This window comes from Tupaia chinensis, unplaced genomic scaffold (assembly GCF_000334495.1).
Source record: "Tupaia chinensis unplaced genomic scaffold, TupChi_1.0 Scaffold145082_1, whole genome shotgun sequence".
Taxonomy (NCBI): domain Eukaryota; kingdom Metazoa; phylum Chordata; class Mammalia; order Scandentia; family Tupaiidae; genus Tupaia; species Tupaia belangeri.
Window position 1 is genome coordinate 1,744,367 of NW_006204943.1, and position 20,736 is coordinate 1,765,102.

The window sequence follows — 20,736 nt, forward strand, 5'->3', positions numbered from 1 at the left end:
TTTTCTCAGTCTTTGTGGTGGATTTTTCTAGGCCAGCCATTTTCTCTTCTACATCTGAGATTCTATTTTCTGTATGATCTAGTCTGCTTTTAATACATTAAAGGGAAATTTTGACTTCTTGTATTATAGACTTCATCTCTAGCAGTTCCGTTTGAGTCTTTTGCTCATCTGGTATGTTTTTAAAGTCTCTGGATCTGGGACTTGCACCACACAGTTAGCCATGTGGGATGTAGTCACCTTAACCACCATGACACTGACTGGCCCAGAGGCTATTTTTGTGGATTATATTGTTTATATTTTTAGTTTTATTAGTATATTACTGTTTTAGAAAAATGAATTAAAATAAGCCAGTGAATTTCCTTTTCATTCAAGTCAGAGTTTTGGGAAGTGGCATATTTATAAATGGGAAGTAGACCTGCAGTCTTACATTAAGTCTCTTACTGGCAAACCAATACCACATGTATGCCTAATTGTCTTTGTCTTATGTTGTCCGTGTTTAATATTTATTAATGCACAAATGATTTCAGAAGTTAAAGGACTTCAAAAATTACTAGTTAGAAACAACTAGAGGTGGGGGCTGACAGGTGGTATAGTGGTTAAGGCGCTGGAATCCCCAGTGGCCAGATGACCATGGTTCAAGTCCCACACCTGGCAGTTTGCTTTCTCACTTTCTCTCTGTCTCTCTCTGTCTCTCTCTGGTCAAATTTAAAAAGAATGATAATAAATAAAATTAAATAAATAATTATTTTTAAAAGTAGTGAACTTCTGGGACAAGCAGGTGGCGTGGTGGTTAAGGTGCTGGACACTCCCACATGGCCGACCATGGTTTGACTCCTGGACCTGGCGGCTTCCTTTGTCCCTCTCTCTCTCTCTGGTCAAATTAAAATAACTGAATGAATAAATAAAATTAAATAAATAATAATTTTTAAAAGTAGTAAACTTCTATATTAAAAAAAAAAGAAAGAAAGAAACAGCTAGAGTGATCCCACTATTAACAGGGACCAGCTGATGGTAGAGCAGTAATGAAACCTCTGTGAAGCTGACCACATGGGAAGGTTCAGGATTTGTGTCCAGAGACCTCCCTGAACACTCAGGACACACACATGTCTATGATCTGGAATTGTGAGTATGCCATGGTATGAAGACCTTTTGGGAGATACCTGTCTCCCTCTCTCTGGCTCATGGAAGGTATAAATGAATAAACTTTATTTAAAAAATAAATAAGTGGACACATGCCTGTGATTTCATGTATATGCACATAAATGCGCATATATCTACACATGGGCGTAGGCTGTATATAAATGACATGTAGATGTTACATATAAATGAGCCTTTTCTGGAAGAAGATACAAGAAGCAGTTGGCCAGCTTTTATCTCTGTAGGGAGTGAGACCAGAAGGTCATAAGATCAGGAAGGAAAATATAAGTATGTTTTTATTGTTATTGTTTTTATTTTTTGTTTGTTTTTTGCCACAGTACATGTGTATTCACCAGAGACAGACAGAAACAGACTGGGAGAGGGAGATCGTTCCTCTCAATGGGGTATGGTCATTCCACAATCCCTTTTCTTTATTTCTCTATCACATTGGGATCTGTGGTGCACACACACATGCACCCAGTTGGTTTTTAAACCATCAAGGCATCCATGTCAGATCCATTTTCCTTAACTACTAAACCATGGGGCTGGCCCTAACTAGTATAAAATTGTAAAAATTAGAGTAAATTAAGCTGGCTCTGTTTTCCAGAACTCTATAGTGACCAAGGGAACATACCCTTCCTACTGCTTTCTAAAAATCTCCTAAGCAATGTCTGTAATAAGCTCTCACATACACATACATTCCAGGCACCTGGAATGTTTCAATTGCACATGATAAAGTGAAAGGAGTGGACATACATAATTCTGTTGTAATGAAATTAAAAACACTTTTTTCTCTTTCAGATGGAGCCTCTACAAAAAGCTATTGATATAGCTAGAGAAGACAACAGGAAACTGGCTATGAGTCTGGAACAAGCTCTCCAGACAAATAATAATCTGCAAGCAAAGCTGGACCACATCCAAGAGAAATTAGAAAACAAAGAACTTGAGCGACAGACTTTGGAAACCTTCAAGTAAGGACAGTATAGTCACAGTAAAATTAGGGAGGAGTAAGTCTATCTTGTTCATATAACCAGTTAAACCTTCTCCTCCCACTTGGAATGAAGACTCCTGGCAGAGCCACACTAAGGAGCCAGGCACAGCTGGGCACCCACAAATACTCACTGGCTGGGGCTGCCCGTTTGCCTTTCTACCTCAGCAGTTCCCTCATCCAGTATCAAGCCGCTGCTTTATGTGAAGGTTCAACCAGAACTTAAAGAATGCTGGTGGAAAGGGACATTCAGATGCTTCTGCCACACCTTTTATGGTCAGCTTATATGTCCTTTTAAAGTCTGATGTGGATGAGGAATACCAGCAGGCTGGGTGGGAATAGCCCATACAGGAATAGAATAACTTCATCCAAACAGATGTTATGACGTTAATTGTTTTCAGGGTTTTTTTTTTATTATCATCATAATCTTGTTTATATTACATTGGATTGCATATAACTGTACAGTGTATTACATTGCTTTTTCAAAAGGGAATGCCATGCGTGTCAGTCAATACAGAGACATTAATCTCCCCACTTCATCATTCAGTATCTTTTCAATGTTTTTCCCATCATTTATTATTATTCCAATTATTTTTTTAATCAGTCAATCACTATTTCTCATTTTGCTTGTAAAAAGACTTAACCCATCATGAAATACTTCCCAGACCAATCCAGTTGAGAATACTATACATGTCATCATCAACAGGTAATAAGCCATCTCTATTTCCCAATTGTTTTCAGTTTTGACCTGAGATTAGTTAGGTCAGCCCATCAAGGTTGGTCAAAGCACAAAAGTTTTCTTTTTTTTAATTTCTAAAAAGAATTATTTAATGCTTTTAATTTATTATTACTATTATTAATTTGACTAGCAAGAGACAGAGAGAGAGAAAGGGAAAGTGAGAAAGCAAGCCACCAGGTCTGGGACTCGAATCACAGTTGGCCACGTGGGAGTCCAGCACCTTAACCACCACAACACCTGCTGGCCCCAACCAAAGTTTTGTCTTAAACTGCATATATGTAAATATGATTTATATATTAGTAACATTCCATGAAAATTTATAGCTAAGGGAAATGCAGTGTGCACAAACATCTTTAGTCTTCTCAGTTAGTGCACATGTTGATATGGGAGAAAGACAAACTAAAGCACAGAAAGTATTTCTCATATCTGCAATCTGTGCACACTGTATATTCTGGTGAAGTGTTGCTGCCCCGAGACCGTTCATTGTTGGCTAAACAATATTGTTTTTATATCTGACTGGCAGCACCATCGGGGGCAAGACGGTGGTGCAGTGGTAATATCTAATGTTCTGTGAGACAATCTCACATGGGAAGATTCATGATTCAAGTCCAGAGACTTCCCTGAGTATGCCAGGCATAGGCTTGCCTGTGATCCGGGACTGGGTAAAGGCTGGGGAAGGATTATGATGCCAAGACCCTTTTGGGCATTACGTCAGTCAGTCTGTCTGTTTGTCTCTGTGTGTGTGTGTGTGTGTGTGTGTGTGTGTGTGTCTCACTTACTCATAGAAGAAATAAATCAAAACAAACAAACAGAAAACCCATCAGCATCAGTTTTTACTGACAGTATAATGAAGTCCCTCCACCTCTGCATAAATAAACAAACTCATGGCTTTGTAACTTCTAGAAGTAGGACAAGGTGAGAGTCACAGATTTCCTTACAGCATATACTTTAGAATTTACCTTTGGGCCATTGTGTGTAATAGTTTTATTTTCATGAAAGGTAAATCATGCTACTTTACTTGAGATCTAAGGACCTCCTGAAATTCTGTGCAGTTATACTTAACTAGAAAAAGCAAGTTGGGAGGTTATGTTTTAGTTATGCTGAGTCTGAGGTGGCGTCATTTAATAATAGAAGCAGAGGCCTATTCTGGAAAGAAGTGACAAGTTGGAATTCATCTCTGCAAAGATGAGAGCTAAGACTTGAGTGAATTAGACTGCCATAGGAAAAACATAAAGAATTTCTTGGGAACTAGCAGTTAGTGTAATGGCTATGTCGCTGGACTCCCACGTAGTCGACCGTGGTTCGAGTCAGGGACCCGGTGACTTAAAACTCACGCCGGGCGCGTGTGCGTGCGTGCCCAAGATACCGAGAGGAGAATGGAGGAGAAGGGATTGCGGCGTGACCATCCCCCCTGGGGGGTGATTTCTCGCTTTCTGTCTCTCTGTCTCTCTCTGTCTGTCTAGCGAGCACACGCGCCCTATAGTGAAGACCTCTCCAAAAAAAAAGAATTTCTTTATAAAAATGTAGCAGAATTTGGAGATCTACCACCTTTCAGAGGGAAGGAATAGAGGCCAGAGAAGTAGCCAGAAGAGGAACATTTAGGGAAGTAAGGAAAGAATCAGAAGATGTAGCATCACAAAGGGAAAAACAAGTGAGTCAGATGCTGCAGAGTCAAAAACAGAGACCGAAAAGAAGGCCATTGGGTTTTACAACTGGCATCTACTGATAATCCCCCAGATGACCAATTTCTGTTAGATACAGAAAATTCCAGAGTTAGTGATTCATGAGGAAAGGCAGGTAAGGAGGACAGTGGTGAGGGGAAAGAAGATAGGACAGCGGCTAAGAGCAAAACGTGAAGAAACGTTATTTCGCTTCTGTTTTGTTTGTAGGACGGGAAGAACTAGACCATGATTAAAGAGTATGGGAAGGAGCCCTATTGAACTGGAGAAAAATGGGAGAATGTGAGAGAGAGCATAAGTAAAAGGGTTATTTAAAAAATGAGGCTGTTAGGACCAGCAGATAGCGTAATGGTTACGTCACAGGGCTCCCACGTAGTCGACCACTGTTTAAGTCCTAGACCTGGCAGCTTAAAATTCACACCAAGCAAGTGTGTATGCATAAGATCCTGAGAGGGAATGAAGGAGAAGAAATTACGGCATGGCTATACCCTCTGGGGGGTGATTTCTCACTTTTTGTCTCTCAGTCTCTATCTGTCTCTCCAGCAAGTGCACGTGCCCTATACCAAAAATCTCTCTAAAAATAAATAAATAAAAATGATGCCAAGATGGGACTGGGTCCAGCAAGTGGCATGGTGGTTAAGACGGTCTTCCACATGGCCCACATGATTCAACCCTTGATCCAGCATTTTGAAAATCACGCCGGGCACATGTGCATGTGTGCCCAAAATCCCAAGAGGAGAATGGAAGAGGAGGGATTGTGGTGTGGCCATTCTCCTAGGGAATGATTTCTCACTTTCCCTCTCTGTATCCCTCTCTGTCTTTCTCCATCTAGTACACACACCTGATGGAAAAACAAAACAAAACAAAACAGAAAAACATAAAACCTGAGGCCAGGCATGTTTTCCTCTGTGACTATAGGAAAGGAGAAGATGGGTGACTATTCAGAGGAATCTGACAGTAGATAGTCAAATATTTTCCTTAGAAGAAAATAAAAGCAAGATGAATAAGTTTTAGAGATTGTAGAACATAGACCTGTCGTTAACAATACTATATCAGGGACCAGCAGGTGGTGTGGTGGGTAAGGCGCTAGACACTCCCACATGGCCGATCATGGTTTGAGTCTCAGATCTGGTGGTTTGCTTTCTCACTTTCCCTCTTTCTCTCTCTCTCTCTGTGTCTCTCTCTGGTCAAATTAAAAATAAAATGAATGGATAAATAAAATTAAATAAATAATTTTTAAAAACACTATATCATATACTTAAAAGTTTGTTAAGATAGATCTCGGAACCAGCAGCTAACTTAATGGCTATGTCGCTGGACTCCCACGTAGTCGACTGCAGTTCGCATCCCGGACCCGGTGGCTTAAAACTCATGCCGGGCGCGTGTGCGTATGTGCCCAAGATCCCGAGAGGAGAATGGAGAAAGGATTGCGGCATGACTATCCCTCCTGGGGGGTGATTTCTCGCTTTCTGTCTCTATGTTTCTCTGTCTGTCTGGCGAGCACATGCGCCCTATAGCGAAAAATCTCTCCAAAAGAAAAAAAAAAGAAGATAGATCTCATGTTAAGCATTCCTACCACAATAAAAAGAAGAAAACAAGAGTTGAAGTTGAAATGCTATGTATTGGGTAGGGGAAGAAATGGAGAATTGAGGACAAGAGGGAAATCAAATTTTAAATTAAATTAAAAATTAAAGTTAATTAGAATTTAAACTTTTAAATCTAATTCATAATTAAAATTTTAACTATTAGAACTACGTGATGATGGCACTGATGACAGTGAATGATAGCAGCTAGTATTTGTTATGTGCTCCTTATGTGTTGGGTACTGAGCTAAGGACTTCACATGCGTTATTTTCTGTGGTTCTATTATTCTGTGATGCCACATACTGTTATTATTCCCATTTGACAGGTAAAGAAACAAGCATGGAAAGATGCTGTAACCTACCAAGATCACATCTCATCTTGCCAGAGTGGGGGTTCGAATCTAAGTGACAGCAGCCTGACTCCAAAATTCATATTACTAACTACTTCCCTATAATAAACATGATAAACTTAAAGGCAACTAAGAAAATTAATATATTGGGGCCAGCAGGTGGCATGGTAGTTATACACACTGGACTCCCACATGGCCAACTGTGGTTTAAGTCCCAAACCTGGTGATTTGCTTTCTCACTTTCTCTCTTTCTATCCCTCTCTGGTCAAATTAAAATAAACAAATAAAATAAAGTTAAATAAAATAATGCCCAAGATCCCAGAGGAGAATGAAGAAGGGATTGCGGCGTGACCATCCACCCTGGGGGGTGATTTCTCTCTTTCTTTCTCTATGTCTCTCTCTCTCTGTCTGGCAAGCGCACACGCCCTATAGTGAAAACCAACGCCACACCCCCATAGTTGAAAACCCCCCCAAAAAAAAAAAAAAAAAAAAAAAGTTGGGGCTGGCTGGTAGTATGGTGGTTAAAGGCACTGTATTCCCACATGGCTGACTGCAGTTCAAGTCCCGGATCCAGTGACTTACTTTCTCACTTTCTCTCTTTCTCTCTCTGTCCCTCTCTAGCCAAATGAAAATTAATTAATTAATTAATGGTCAATAAAATGATTATTTAAAAAAAAGAGTCAAAAGCAATGGACAGCTTGCCCAACCGCCTCTCCCTCTTAACACACACCATGCACACTACATTTTGAATATCACTTCAGGGAATTTTAGCATTCTCAAAGGCCTAACTATGAATCTGGACCAAAGGAACCCAAGTGAAGAACACCAAACCAGGACCAGCAAGCGGATGGTGTAATGGTTAGTTGCTGGACTCCCATGTAGTTGATCATGGTTCAAGTCCTGGACCCAGCAGTTTAAAATTCATGCCGGGCATATATGCATGTGTGCCCAAAATCCAGACAGGAGAATGGAGGAGAAGGGATTGTGGCATGGCCATCCCCCCTGGGGGGTGATTTCTTGCTTTCTGTCTCTCTGTCTCTCTGTCTCTCTGGCTAGCACAGACACCCCATAGCAAAAATCTCTCAAAACAAAACAAAACAAAAGAGCACTGAACCTAATAGAAGGCTCACACTTAAGAGAGAAGGAAATAATATATTGGGTTGTCAGAAATGTCATGATGTATTTTTCTATGCAAAAATTCACATGACTTCTAACAACCTAATAATTACAAGTTAAAACAAGATAAAATAGCTGATGACAAAAAGAAATGGCAAAACAAAAGCAAGTTTTTCTTTTACAGTATTACTGCGTCCTCTAATATTTTTTCTGATAGGAGTTTTTCACTCTTACTGTTGGGTATCTTTTCATAGAATATTTTTTTTGACTTTTTAACTTAATGCTACAGGTAAATACCTTTTTGTTGTTGTTGTTCTGTGAATGAGCTCCAGATCCGTGAGACTTATCTGGTGACTGATTTCCTGCTCATTTGCAAATCACACACCTTTTAGAGAATTGCACATTCCTCTCCAAATCTTTCTGCCTTCTAAGATGGTTCTTTTAAAATGATTTGTTGGACCAGCAGGTGACCTGATGATTAAGGCACTGGATTCCCACATGGGTGACCATGATTCAAGTCCTGGACCTGGCAGCTTAAAAAATCACGAGAAATAAATAGACAAATAATTTTTTTTAAAAATGACTCATCATCTGTCTTCTTCAAAACAGAGAACGGATGACTGAGGAATCCAAAGTGGAAGCAGAATTGCATGCTGAGCGCATCGAAGCTCTAAGGAAGCAGTTTCAAACTGAGAGAGAAGCTGCAAAGAAAGCAGCACAACGGGAGATGGCTGAGGTATGACACTAGGACAACAAAGCTTTTCTCAAGCTGATCTGTGGCACAGCCGTAAAATGCGGTGCTCTGATACACGGACCCACGTGGGAAAGTTACCAGTTTGCATTCCGAGATCGCCCTGAGTAGGCCAGCTGTGTGCACCCATGGTCAGGCTGGTTGAGACTGTGGGTGGATCGTGGTATTGAGATCCTTTCAAGGGTATTGTGTCTATCTTGTGTGTCTCCCTGTCTCACTCGTGGAATAAATGATATACTTAAAATAATAAGGTTCTGTCTAGATGAGTGCCTCTTAGGAGAATAACCAACTAAAGGATTTCAGTTCTTTGGCTCTCCTAATCGCTCTTTGTTCAGCAAGCCAGATGAAATTGGACCAGCACTGTGTCGTTTTTAAGGCACCACACAGAAAGCAGTTTCAGAGATTCAGTTCCCTGCCCAGGGAAGAAATGTCTTAATGAGAGTTTTTCCATCAGAGAGTGATGACTGAGAGGGATAAAGAAATAGATTTCGGGACCAGCAGTTAGCATAATAGCTATGTCGCTGGACTCCCATGTAGTTGACCGTGGTTCGCATCCCGGACCCGGTGGCTTAAACTCACACCAGGTGTGTGTGTGCGTGCACCCAAGATCCCAATAGGAGAACGGAGGAGAAGGGATTGCAGCATGGCCATCCCCCCTGCGGGGTGATTTCTCGCTTTCTGTCTCTCTGTCTCTCCCTGTCTGGCAAGCACACGCACCCTATAGCAAAAACTCTGGAAAAAAAAATGAAAAGAAAAGAAAAGAAATAGAGAGATTTTTATCTGATAGAAACTTAATTACTGCCCCCTGAGTTCACCTAACTAGCATCCATTCTGTATCTACCAGCTCCTGAGATGCACACAGGAAAGCAGTAGATGATGTGGTTTATGCTCTGATCCGTGCTAAATAACCCCTGTTTAATTGTGACCTCTCTGGACCTGAGACAAAAAGGGAAAATATCAGAGCACCTGTTTAGGAGAGCTTGAGGCTTGTGTACAGTTTTGAAGGAATCCAAAGTAAGGAGAAATTTATTTTAGGTTGGCTGGGTAATCAAGGGAGGGAAGTGTAATGAAAGCACAAGGTTGAGCCTGACAGAGATGAGAGCGTAAGCAGGGCTTAGCTATAAAAATGAGCAGGACATAAGAACAAGTGAAAAGGAGCTTCTCTTGATCAGATCAGAGACTTCAGAAAAGGTCAGGCAAGGAGTGGGAACGTGGGTGGGACTAGCTGAGAGATGGCCTTCACTTCCAGACTATTGGATGTGAATTGTTGGGTAAAAACGAAGCACTATGGGGCCAGCAAGTGGTGTGGTGATTAAGACATAGCACTCCCACATGGCCAACTCTGCAGTTCAAGTCTTAGATCTGGTGGCTTGAAAAACACACTGGGCATGTGCTTGCGTGCCCAAAATCCCAAGAGATGAATGAAGGAGAAGGGATTGTGACATGGCCATCCTCCCCGGGGGGCGGGGTGGGTGTGATTTCTCACTTTCCCTCTCTCTGTCAAGCGTATGTGTCCTGTGACAAAAACCTAAAAAAAGGAAAATGAAGCACTATAGGTTTCTGAGCAGGGCCTGGTATGTTATAAGCACAATTTTAGGTAGACTAGGTGACAGCACTGGAAAGTGTATAGAAGAATGAAGAGAAACTGGAGGCATGGTGACTCTGGGAAACTATTACAATTAATTTGGGTATTAGATAATTAGAGCCAAGCAAACTAGTTCTATGGAAAATAGAGAACTGGACCAGCCATTGGAGTGGTGGGTAAGGTGGCTGGATCCAATTCTGCATGGCCGACTGTGTGATTCAAGTCTTAGAGCAGCAGCTCAAAAAACATGTCAGGTGCATGTATATACATGCCCAAAATCCCGAATGGAGAGAGAAACGGAAGAGAAGAGATTATGGTATGACTGTCCCCCACAGGGGGTGCTTTCTCACTTTCTCTCTCTTTCTCTCTCTACCTGGCTTGTGCACATGCCCTCTGACAATTTTTTTAAATGAATTTAAATAAATTTTAATGAAAATAGAAAACAGTTAAACCAGAGAAACTTTTTTTTTTTGGAGAGATTTTTTTCACTATAGGGCGCATGCGCTTGCCAGACAGACAGAGAGAGACATAGAGAAAGCGAGAAATCACCCAGGGGGGATGGTCATGCCGCAGTCCCTTCTCCATTCTCCTCTCGGGATCTTGGGCATGCACGCACACGCACCCGGCATGAGTTTTAAGCCACCGGGTCCGGGACGTGAACCGCGGTTGACTACGTGGGAGTCCAGCGACATAGCCATTACGCTAACTGCTGGTTCCCACCAGAGAAACATTTTAATAGAAAAATCACCAGACATTAAATGTTGTATTGTGACTGAAAGAGAGGAAGGAATTAAAATAATTTCAGGACTTGGTTGGAGTAGCTAGAGTCACTTCTTCAGACACAAGACTGTAAGTGACAAAGTAAACAAAGAGAAAAGCTCATAGTCTGGTAATAATCACTGAGCAACTACTGCATGCCAGCCTCTACATACTTTCTCTACATTACCTTACTTCTTTTTTTTTTTTTTTAGTGTAACTGTTACACATACCCCATGAAGTAGACCATACACACACTTCTCAGATGATGGGCCTGAGGGTTAAGGAAGTTAATTACCCAAATCTTTCAATTAGTGATGAAGCTGAGATTTGAGCTTAGGACCATCTGACTTCAAAACATGTTCTTAATATGTAAATGAAGAATATACTTTTAATTTTTTATTCTGAGAAAGACTTTGTTCTTTAGTGTTATAAATTATGAAAATTACTTGATCTGATGCCCCACAAACCTGCTTGGCCAGACATCGTTATTGCCTCATTCATCCTCCCTTTTATAAGAAAGAGCCAAAGGTAGCAAAATAGAGGGACAAAACTAAACAGTCTTGCTGGGAGGTAAAATATACCTATTTTTAATATAGATAGATAGATAGATAGATAGATATAGATATATAACTAGAAATGGAAAATTATTGATAACATACATGATTAAGCCACTATGCAGTATATTATGGATGGGAAATCACATTTTGTATGCTATGTAAATTAATTAATTTTTAAAAAAAGGTTTCAGGAGGAAAAAAAAAGAAAACTATTTTTCTTGAAATTAAAAAAAATGCATATTTGATGACTGCAGTAAGCTATACAGTCCCAGCTAGGTGCCACTTTATAGTATGCTCATCTACTCACTGAGGTTTATGTCTAAAGTCAGACTTATGTTCATGGATATGTATATATCAGCTGCACTTGCTATTGGAAGTATTTAGATTAATTAAGTTCATTAGTGAATAAACGAAATGGGGGAAAAGGCATAGAAAGCAACCAAGGATACCAGAGACAGTGTGGGAGGAGGGTGAGACATGGCAGAGGGTGAGAGATAGGGAATCAAGTATGGCAAAAATAACAAAATACACAGGAAACAAGAAATGGAAAATTATTTGTTGACAATAACACGTATGTTGATGTGCTTGATTGAACCAATATATAGTGTATTCTGGATGGGAAATCTCATTTTGTTTGCTGTAATGATGTATAGTGAATGAATGTAAATAAATAAATTCAAATTTAAAAAAAAAGTTTCAATTTTTTCTTTGTGTTCCAAGCTGAAGAAAGCCCTTGATGAAGCCAACTTCAGATCAGTGGAAGTGTCCCGGACCAACCGAGAGCTGCGGCAGAAACTTACAGAGCTAGAAAAAACACTGAACAGTAACAAGGAGAAAATAAAGAATCAAAAAGCCCAAATTAAGCACCACTTGTCGGCTAAGGCGAATAACGCTCAGAACGTAGAGCGGATGAAGGTGGTTTGAGAACCCTGCAGTCCCCCTTCACTTGCTTTGTATCCTGTGAGGCTCTGGGCAGTCAGTGGTGTCTGGGGAAGAGAGGTTTCAGAATCTGGCACACATTCTCTGGGAATTACAGCCACAACTGGGAAGAGGGCAGATTGTCTTTGGGGGTGGGGGAAGGGGCTTCTCTTTTTCAGCAGAGAAGCTGCTGTGGAAATACTTGCTTTGTCAGTAGCTGCCAGTTTCACATTCTGGCCCCCTTTTTGGCCATGTTAATTATACTGGACTTCGCTCTTTTCAGAGTTAATGGGCCCGATGGAAAAGAGAGTCCAGAAGGAATGGCTGACTTCAGGTCTCCTATGGGAGTCTATCTGTCATCCTGTAGTCAAAAAGAACAAGCCAGTTTCCACATAATTATCTTTTTTATGTTATTTCCACATTTATTTGCAGCAAATTGAAGCAGAATTGAGACAAATGGAAATAATCAAGGATCAGTATCAGAAAAAAAACTACGAACAGGTAGATCATTTCCACAAACTCTGTTTACCATTCACACAAAATCCCAAACTTGGACAGGTTCACCAAATGCCTCTCTCTTTGTATCCCACCAGTCATTGAGTATCCAGAGATTTGTATCTGAAATGAATAACCTGCAGAAGGAGATGCAGCTGTTAGCCAGGAGCCAATACGATACCTCGGCCCGGAATAAACAGCAAGAGCTGCGCCTGGAGACAGAGCGGAAGATAAGGCAGGAGCTAGAGGGCCGGTGCCAGGTGAAAGGTTTATGAGGTTCAGCTCAGGGCCAGCCCTATAGCTAGTGGTTAAGGGAGCCGGATCCCACACAGCTCACTCATTCCCATGTGGTTTAAAAGACATGCGGGGCATGTATGTGGGAGAAATGGAGGAGGGATTGCAGCATGACCAGGACCCACTGTGGGGGTGCATTTTCCCTCTCTGGTGAGTACATGCGCCCTCTGGCAGTAAAAAAATTTATACATATATATATTCACTCATGTCAAAGACTGTTAGCAAATGACACATGCCAGAACTCAGCATTATTACACCTAGATTTTCTAGGTTCTGTGGAAGAAAACACGTTTACAAGTTGTTCATCTTAGCTAAGTCCTTGTAATAATAATATCTAGTAAAAAGCCTATAGCTTTGAATATGGCATATGCTCTCCATTTTCAGTTTAATAAAAATTATTTTAATTTTTAAAAAACAGCTAGAGCTCACATATGCAAAATACCAGTAAGTCTGCCTTCTGAACTGAATTCCGTAGTCTTTCTGATTCTTTCCTACAGCAGCAGCACACCTGTTGCTATTAAGGACTCTCAGCGACTCCGCACCAATGATAACATATATAGAGAAAAGACTTCCAGAGGTCACTGAGCTCTTGTCCTCCCTTAGGAATTGTCTGCCCTGCAAAGTATCCCTTCAGGCCTAAAAAGAGATTGCCATCGCTTTGCCTCGGCAGAATCCATAAATTAAAATCTGTCATCATATACGTATAGGTAGATTATAGGTTACACCAAAAACATGTTTATTTTAGTAACATGCAAAGTTAGAAAGTATCCTACCCTACTTTTGTAATTTGGTTGCCTTTTTGTTACAATATCGAAGCTTTTGGTTCCAAATGAAATATTGGAAGTTTATAAAAATCTTTGCACAATATTTTCAGAAACTGGAAGAAACAATTAGACACCTGAAGAAATGTAAAGAGGCAACAGAGCATAAACTGAAAGAAGCGAGTGTGGAATCAGAACAGGTGAGCTCGTCCCATCAACATAAAGACTTTTCCTCCAACACAACAACCTTGAAACACAAATCTCTGTAACTCTTCATTTAAAAAGCCTTATCTCACTATAGCGTGCCTGGACTATGTCCTGCTAAATGTGGACAAGGACATATTAGTGTATGTAGTAAGGACCTGTTTTATATGCCACATACCCTCCTGGGTTGGGGAGAGAGACGAAATACGCCAGACGAAGCCTCTGCTCTCATGGGACTCACCTACTCCCAGTCGTGACAGTAACACATCATGCTCTCAGACTTCAGAATCAAAAAGTGAAAACTGTCCATGAGGCAAATAATCAAAGGGTGAAAATAAGTAATATTGCTTTCTATTCTAGAAGACATGTTCTGAAGCCATGTTTAAAGAAACTAAGATAGATAGATAGATAGATAGATAGATAGATAGATAGATAGATAGATAGATAGGCAAACATATAAATATAGATATAGATGATATAGATATGGAGTATAATGGGCAAGAACCAGTAACTTACTAAGTATAACCTCTATTGTAAAGAATGACATTTTGAAAAAATTTTTAAATTTAACTTTATTTATTTCAATTTGACCAGAGAGGGACGGAGTGAGAGAGAAAACGAGAGAGAGAGAGAGGGAAAGTGAGAAAGCAAGCCACCAGGTCCAGGCCTCAAACTGTGGTCACACATGTGGGAATCCAGCATCTTTAACCACCACGCCACCTGCTGGCCCTGTAAAGAATGCTTTTTAGATTAAGATTCTATGTCTTGAAGATAGATAATAAATATCACTTAACCCTGAAGTCCAAGTCCTTGCCCCTCAGTTGTAAGGAAAGACCAGCATGTGTATATATTTTGATGCATTATTGTGACACGAACCAGTAAAGGCGAAGCTCTTTCTTCAGTCAATAACTGTAAGGGCAAAGTGGGCCCTGTTTAATTTGTGAATTTGCTTTCTCTATTCTTAACTTAAAATTGGCCTTTTTCCTCCCCCCAAAGTTTTTTTTATTTTAGGAGAAAGAGAAAGACAGGTAACCTTATAAATTCTTTCCACACCATATTCCCACACCTCCTTCCCCCCAAAACTTCCAGCCAGCCTGGATCGCAGGCATGCCTTGGGTATTCCCAGAGTGTTTAGGATGGCTCAGGAGTCAAACCCAGGACCTCCCATGTTGATCCTCGGCTGCTTTGTGTCACCTTATGCCTTTTTAAGGGTATTTAAGATAATATATTCTTAGAGCTTTCTAGAAAGGATCTTTGAGATCATTAATCTACCAAACCCACCCCTCATTTTCCATATAAGAAAACAAAGATTCTTAAGTTTAAGATACCACAATGATGTTACTTTCATGATATGCCCTTAAAGCCTTTGTCCTTAAATTATATGACCATACAACTCTCAGCATAGTTTATTAGAGAGAACATGGACTCTGACTAACCTGAGTTTGAGTGCTATGACACTGTGAGCCCTAGGGTGGTTGCATTTACTTTCCTTAACCCATCAGTTACTGGGTCTGAAAAAATCGGGCAGTTGGGACCAGCAGTTAGTGTAATGGCTGTGTCGCTGAACTCCCATGTAGTTGACCGTGGTCCAAGTTCCGGACCCAGTGGCTTAAACTCACACTGGGCACGTGTGCATGCATGCCCAAGATCCCAAGAGGAGAATGGAAGAGAAGGGATTGCAGCATGGCCATTGCCCCTGGGGGATGATTTCTCGCTTTCTGTCTCTCTGTCTCTCTCTCTCTTTCTGGTGAGCGCACACACCATATAGCAAAAACCTCTCCAAAAAAAAAAAAAAATTAGGCAGTTAAAACCTACTAATCTTATTCTTCTAGATAGATCAGGGTAAGTGTCAGTGAAGGTAGGCTCTGTTTTTATTCACCATACAATAGGAGACATAGTATACAATGCCATTGCAAGCATCTTTCCCTTCAGTCCTGTTAAAGAGTGCTGGAGGGGGGCCAGCAGGTGGCATGGTGGTTAGAGTGCCTGATTCCCACATAGCCAACCAACTGCAGTTCCAGTCCCAGACCTGGCGGCTTGCTTTCTCACTTTCCCTTTCTCTCTCTGGTCAAATTAAAAAATAATTATAACAAGTAAAATTAAATAAAAAAAAAAGTGTTGAAGGAAGGTGGGTTGGATAGTAGCAGCTGTCAGGGCATACAGGCAAGCCTGGCTGACATTTGAGCTTTGTAGCTTTCTAAAAGTTACATGACACTGTGCAAAGGGAACCCTGTTTTCTCATCTCACTCTAGTGTGCCCACACTATGTCCTGCTCAGTGTGGGCAAGCACACATTAGTGCATACAGTAGGGACTTATTTTGTATGTCAGATGCTCTCCTGGCTGGGAGAGAGACAGACAAAACAAACCAGATAAAACTTCTGCCCTCACAGAGCTCACCTTCTTCCAGTCATGAGAGTGACACGTCATGCTCTCCGACTTCAGAATCAGAAAATGAAAACACTGTCCATGAGACAGACGATCAAGGGAGAAAATAAGTAATTTTACTTTTTATTCTAGAAAACATGTTTTAGAAGCTATTTTAAAACAACTTTATTCATAAATACATGTTAGCTCTACTTCAAAATATGTACACACTCAAGTCCATAGAAAAGTGCCAGGCATATGTTGGCAGTCAATATATATTTGTCAGATACATGAACACTGGGGCCAGGAGGTGTTGTGGTTAAGATGCTAGACTCCCACATGGTCAACCTCTGTTCGAATCCCAGACCCAGTGTCTTGAAACTCAGACTGGACACGTGTGCCTGCATGCCCATAATCCTGAGAGGAGAATGGAAGAGAAAGGATTGTGGTGTTGCTGTCCCCCTGAGGGGATAATTCCTCATTTTCCTTCTCCCTGTCTTCTTTGTCTCTCTGGCAAGCACATGCACGCTATGGCAAAAATAAATAAATAAAAAATACATGAATGCTGATTTCATTAATTGCAAGCCTTTAGAGGAACTGTTTTGAAGTCTAGCAAAGATAATTTGGACATTTGTGATTAAGAACTCAAGGTAAATTTTTTTTTTTTGAGAGGTTTTCGCTATAGGGCGCATGCGCTTGCCAGACAGACAGAGAGAGACATAGAGACAGAAAGCGAGAAATCACCCCCCCAGGGGGGATGGTCACGCTGCAATCCCTTCTCCTCCATTCTCCTCTCTGGATCTTGGGCATGCACGCATACGTGCCCGGCGTGAGTTTTAAGCCACCGGGTCCGGGACGCGAACTGCGGTCGACTACGTGGGAGTCCAGCGACATAGCCATTATGCTATCTGCTGGTTCCCTCAAGGTAAAATATTTTTATGATAAAGAAAATAAATAATATAACGTATACTAAGCTGCTCCAGCTTTTTAGAAGTTCATTCTGTTACCTTATAAAGCACAACAGAAAAATCTAGCCTTTTCAAATTCAAAATGTGGTTTGTGGTACAACATTCTTAAGAGCCTTTCATATATGTACTTGCACTTTAAATACTGTGTTGTACTTTTCTCCTTATTGTTCTCCTGGGTCTTCTCTTACCTTAGTTCATATCCAAGAGATATTAACAAATACATCAAAAGCAGGGAAGCCTGCATGCATTCTGTAACCCCTCATATGGAAATTATTCTCTCATCTACAGGTTTGTTTTTTTGTTTTTTGTTTTTTGTTATAGGGCACGTGCGCTCGCCAGAAAGACAGAGACAGAGAGACAGAAAGTGAGAAACCACCTCCCAGGGGATATGGGCATACCGCAATCCCTTCTCCTCCATTCTCCTCTCGGGATCTTGGGCACGCATGCACATGCGCCTGGCGTGAGTTTAAGCCACCGGGTCCGGGATTTGAGCCACAGTTGACTACATGGGAGTCCAGTGACATAGCCATTACGCTAACTGCTGGTCCCGCTCATCTACAGGTTTTTAAGTATATTATGCAATTAGGCCACAAGGATCTTGTGGTCAGAATTTTGGTTTCAATATCTAGGTAAAATGTTTTTCAAACTAATACATAAAGAATTTGCAGGACCAGCAGATAGCCTAATGGTTATGTTGCTGAACTCCCACATAGTTGATCACAGTTCGAGTCCCAGGACTCAGCAGCTTAAAACTCATGCCAGGTGCATGTGCATATGTATGTGCCCAAAATTCCAAGAGGAGAATGGAGGAGAAGGGATTGCAGTGCGGCCATCCTTCCAGGGGGTAGTTTTTCACTTTCTTTGTCTATGTCTCTGTCTCTCCAGTGAGTGAACACCCTGTAGCAAAAATCTCTGTAACAATTAAAAAAAAATTGCAACTGTTTTTTTTGTTACAACTTTTAATAATTGCATTTTAATTTCAGATAACAGCTAACCTGGAAGAAGCTCACCGCTGGTTCAAGTGCAGGTTCGATGGCCTACAGCTTGAACTGACAAAAAACCGGTTGCAGAGGCTTCCTCGGGAAGACAGATGGCAGGAGGAGGTGAGGTTAAAGACATGGCTATTTTAAATGACTGGATTTGTTCCTTCTCAGATTTTTATTTTTTCATTTTGTTTGCACTTTTAAAATTTATATTTAATCACTACCCATATTTACAATGTACCAAACAGTTTATTTTCTGCATGGATGCAGTGACTACCAATCGAGTCCTCAGATTTCTAATTACAGAATTCTCTTGTCATTCAGCTACTCTCTCCACTAGTCTTCAGATTTTTTTTTAAACTATTGCTAGGATACCAATGAACTGTATTATTTATATTAAAAGTTCCACCTCTCCTAAAGTTTCTAGATTAGAATCACCTATCTTAGTGGACACGTGACATTTATAGAAGCAAAGTCGGCCCCAGCACTGCAGTTAGTTTTGAACGGTCAGTGTTAGGTGTGTTTTCTTTCCAGCAGGACCAGGAGGTAAGGCCCAATGCCATTTCCAGCCAGTCTGCTCTTCATCGATGGGAGACTAAGCAGAATAATCTCAGGCTCACACCCAAGAAGTTCCCTTCTGAGGTTGAGAGGAAGTGATACCCCTGACAAGGGAGCTTCTTCACTTACTGTATTCTCCCATGATTCCACGAGCCCGGCAACTAGGACCGGCCTGTTTCTACAGTCGTACGAGCATGAAGTCTTTGATGTGAGCTGAAGATTTTGGACCTGAGTTTACCTTTCCATGAACTCTTTTATATCAGTACAGAACCACCCCATGTTTTTTTGTCCTTTTCCCCCTAATAAATTTATATTAATTTGTTTTATGATAGAAGATACTGTTGTGTAATACTTGGCTGTTTTTCTAAGTATATTTTATCAAAAAGCATTTGATACTTACTAAATGATATTTTGTTGTCAAGTTTGACAATCAGTAGACATTTGATGCTATGACCGGGAAGCCAAATCAAGTGAGACCCATACCCTTGCCAGAAGGCTCTGCCACAGGCCACACCTGACTTCTAATTTGGTTTCTGCAGGACCTCCACTCTTAAAAATGCCAAACTGCTTCATACAACTGGCTCCAGAATAGTCTAAAAACATCTTGCTCCTCCAGAGGGTATGATATTCCCACCTGTCCCTGAGGTTCCACACCCCTCCACATTCTCCTAAAGGACAGCACCCCATCTCATATGAAGCAGCTCCAAAAGTCTGACCTTCACCCATAACCCCTTGTCCCACCCTCACCTCTTTTTTTTTTTTTTGAGAGAGAGATTTTTGCTTTAGGATACATGTACTCACTGGAGAGAAAGACAGAAAGTGAGAAATCACTCCCCCAGGGGATGGCCATAACACAATCCCTTTCCTCCATTCTCCTCTAGGGATTTAGGGCACATATACATGCCCAGCCTGAGTTTCAAGCTGCCAGGTCTGCGACTTGAACCACAGCCATGTAGGAGTCTAGAGCCTTAACCTCTACACCACCTGTTGGCCTCTTAACTGTAACATTTTTTGTGCCAGAGAGAAAGAGAACCCAATGTGACCTGGTCACCTATAGGCCCTTTTCCTCCAATTCTTCATCCCATCAGGATCCTGGGCATGGTACGCATACACACCTGCCATCTTTCTCCAGCTTCTGGGACAGTGTTCTAACCATGGCTAGCCATGTGAGATCCAGCTTCCTCTGAGCCTCACTTAACTGCTATACCAGGGGGCCAAACCTGCAACTGTATTCTGTATATTCAAAGACTATGATACCTGTGGGCGCTAACTGTGATAATAATTCATAATTATGTAATTAACTAGTAGAAAAATTACAGGTGGTTTCCTTTAGCAATAGAGATTTGCCACATGGTAATAACATCAGATTTAAAGGTGATCCTAACTCAAGATCTGTAGATATTGATACTTTGGCACATTATCTGAGTCCAGCCATCATTAACAGTAATTGTTCTGAGGCAAGAAGGCTAAACTATGGCTATAGAATTGAGGGATAGGCAGTGGTTCTCTGTGTGCTGTGTTATTAACACCCCTGGAGCATAGCCTAACCTTTTCATGTTTGCACAAACAGAGATTTATGAATATCTAGGAAGAATCAATCTAGACTATAATTGACTGCTTCAGTTAATCTGTAGAGTCTCTGCCCTTGGAGATTCTGAGACCATAACTATTTCTCTTTTTATGACTATTTTTTGGAGAGGTTTTTGCTACAGGGCGGGTGCACTCACCAGAGAGAGAGACAGAAAGCAAGAAGCCACCCCCCACCCCATGGGGGATGGCCACACTGCAATTCCTTCTCCTCCATTCTCCTCTTGGGATCTTGGGCACACACAGGAGTTTAAGCTACCAGGTCCGGGACTTGAACCACAGTTGACTATACGGGAGTCCAGCAACATAGTAATTATGCCAACTGCTGGTCCTGACCATAACTATTTCTATAATAATTT

General features: G+C 41.1%; 1 protein-coding gene across 8 annotated transcripts in view; it reads left to right on the forward strand.

Moving 5' to 3' along the window:
• The window catches only part of CCDC150 (coiled-coil domain containing 150), a 120,831-nt gene extending 101,747 nt beyond the window's left edge, over nt 1-19,084 (forward strand). For 4 of the 8 annotated variants that reach the window (XM_006167767.1, XM_006167768.1, XM_006167769.1 and 1 more), the window contains 8 exons: nt 1,939-2,108; nt 8,202-8,328; nt 11,965-12,159; nt 12,595-12,663; nt 12,756-12,917; nt 13,826-13,912; nt 18,233-18,352; nt 18,767-19,084. In XM_006167767.1, the coding sequence (XP_006167829.1) occupies nt 1,939-2,108; nt 8,202-8,328; nt 11,965-12,159; nt 12,595-12,663; nt 12,756-12,917; nt 13,826-13,912; nt 18,233-18,352; nt 18,767-18,889 (1,053 nt within the window). In that variant the 3' untranslated portion in view covers nt 18,890-19,084. Of the gene's footprint in view, nt 1-1,938; nt 2,109-8,201; nt 8,329-11,964; nt 12,160-12,594; nt 12,664-12,755; nt 12,918-13,825; nt 13,913-18,232; nt 18,353-18,766 lie in introns of those variants that run through there. The other 4 variants (XM_014583907.1, XM_027767975.1, XM_027767976.1 and 1 more) reach the window with 2 other exon arrangements.
• The last annotated feature ends 1,652 nt before the right edge of the window (nt 19,085-20,736 follow it).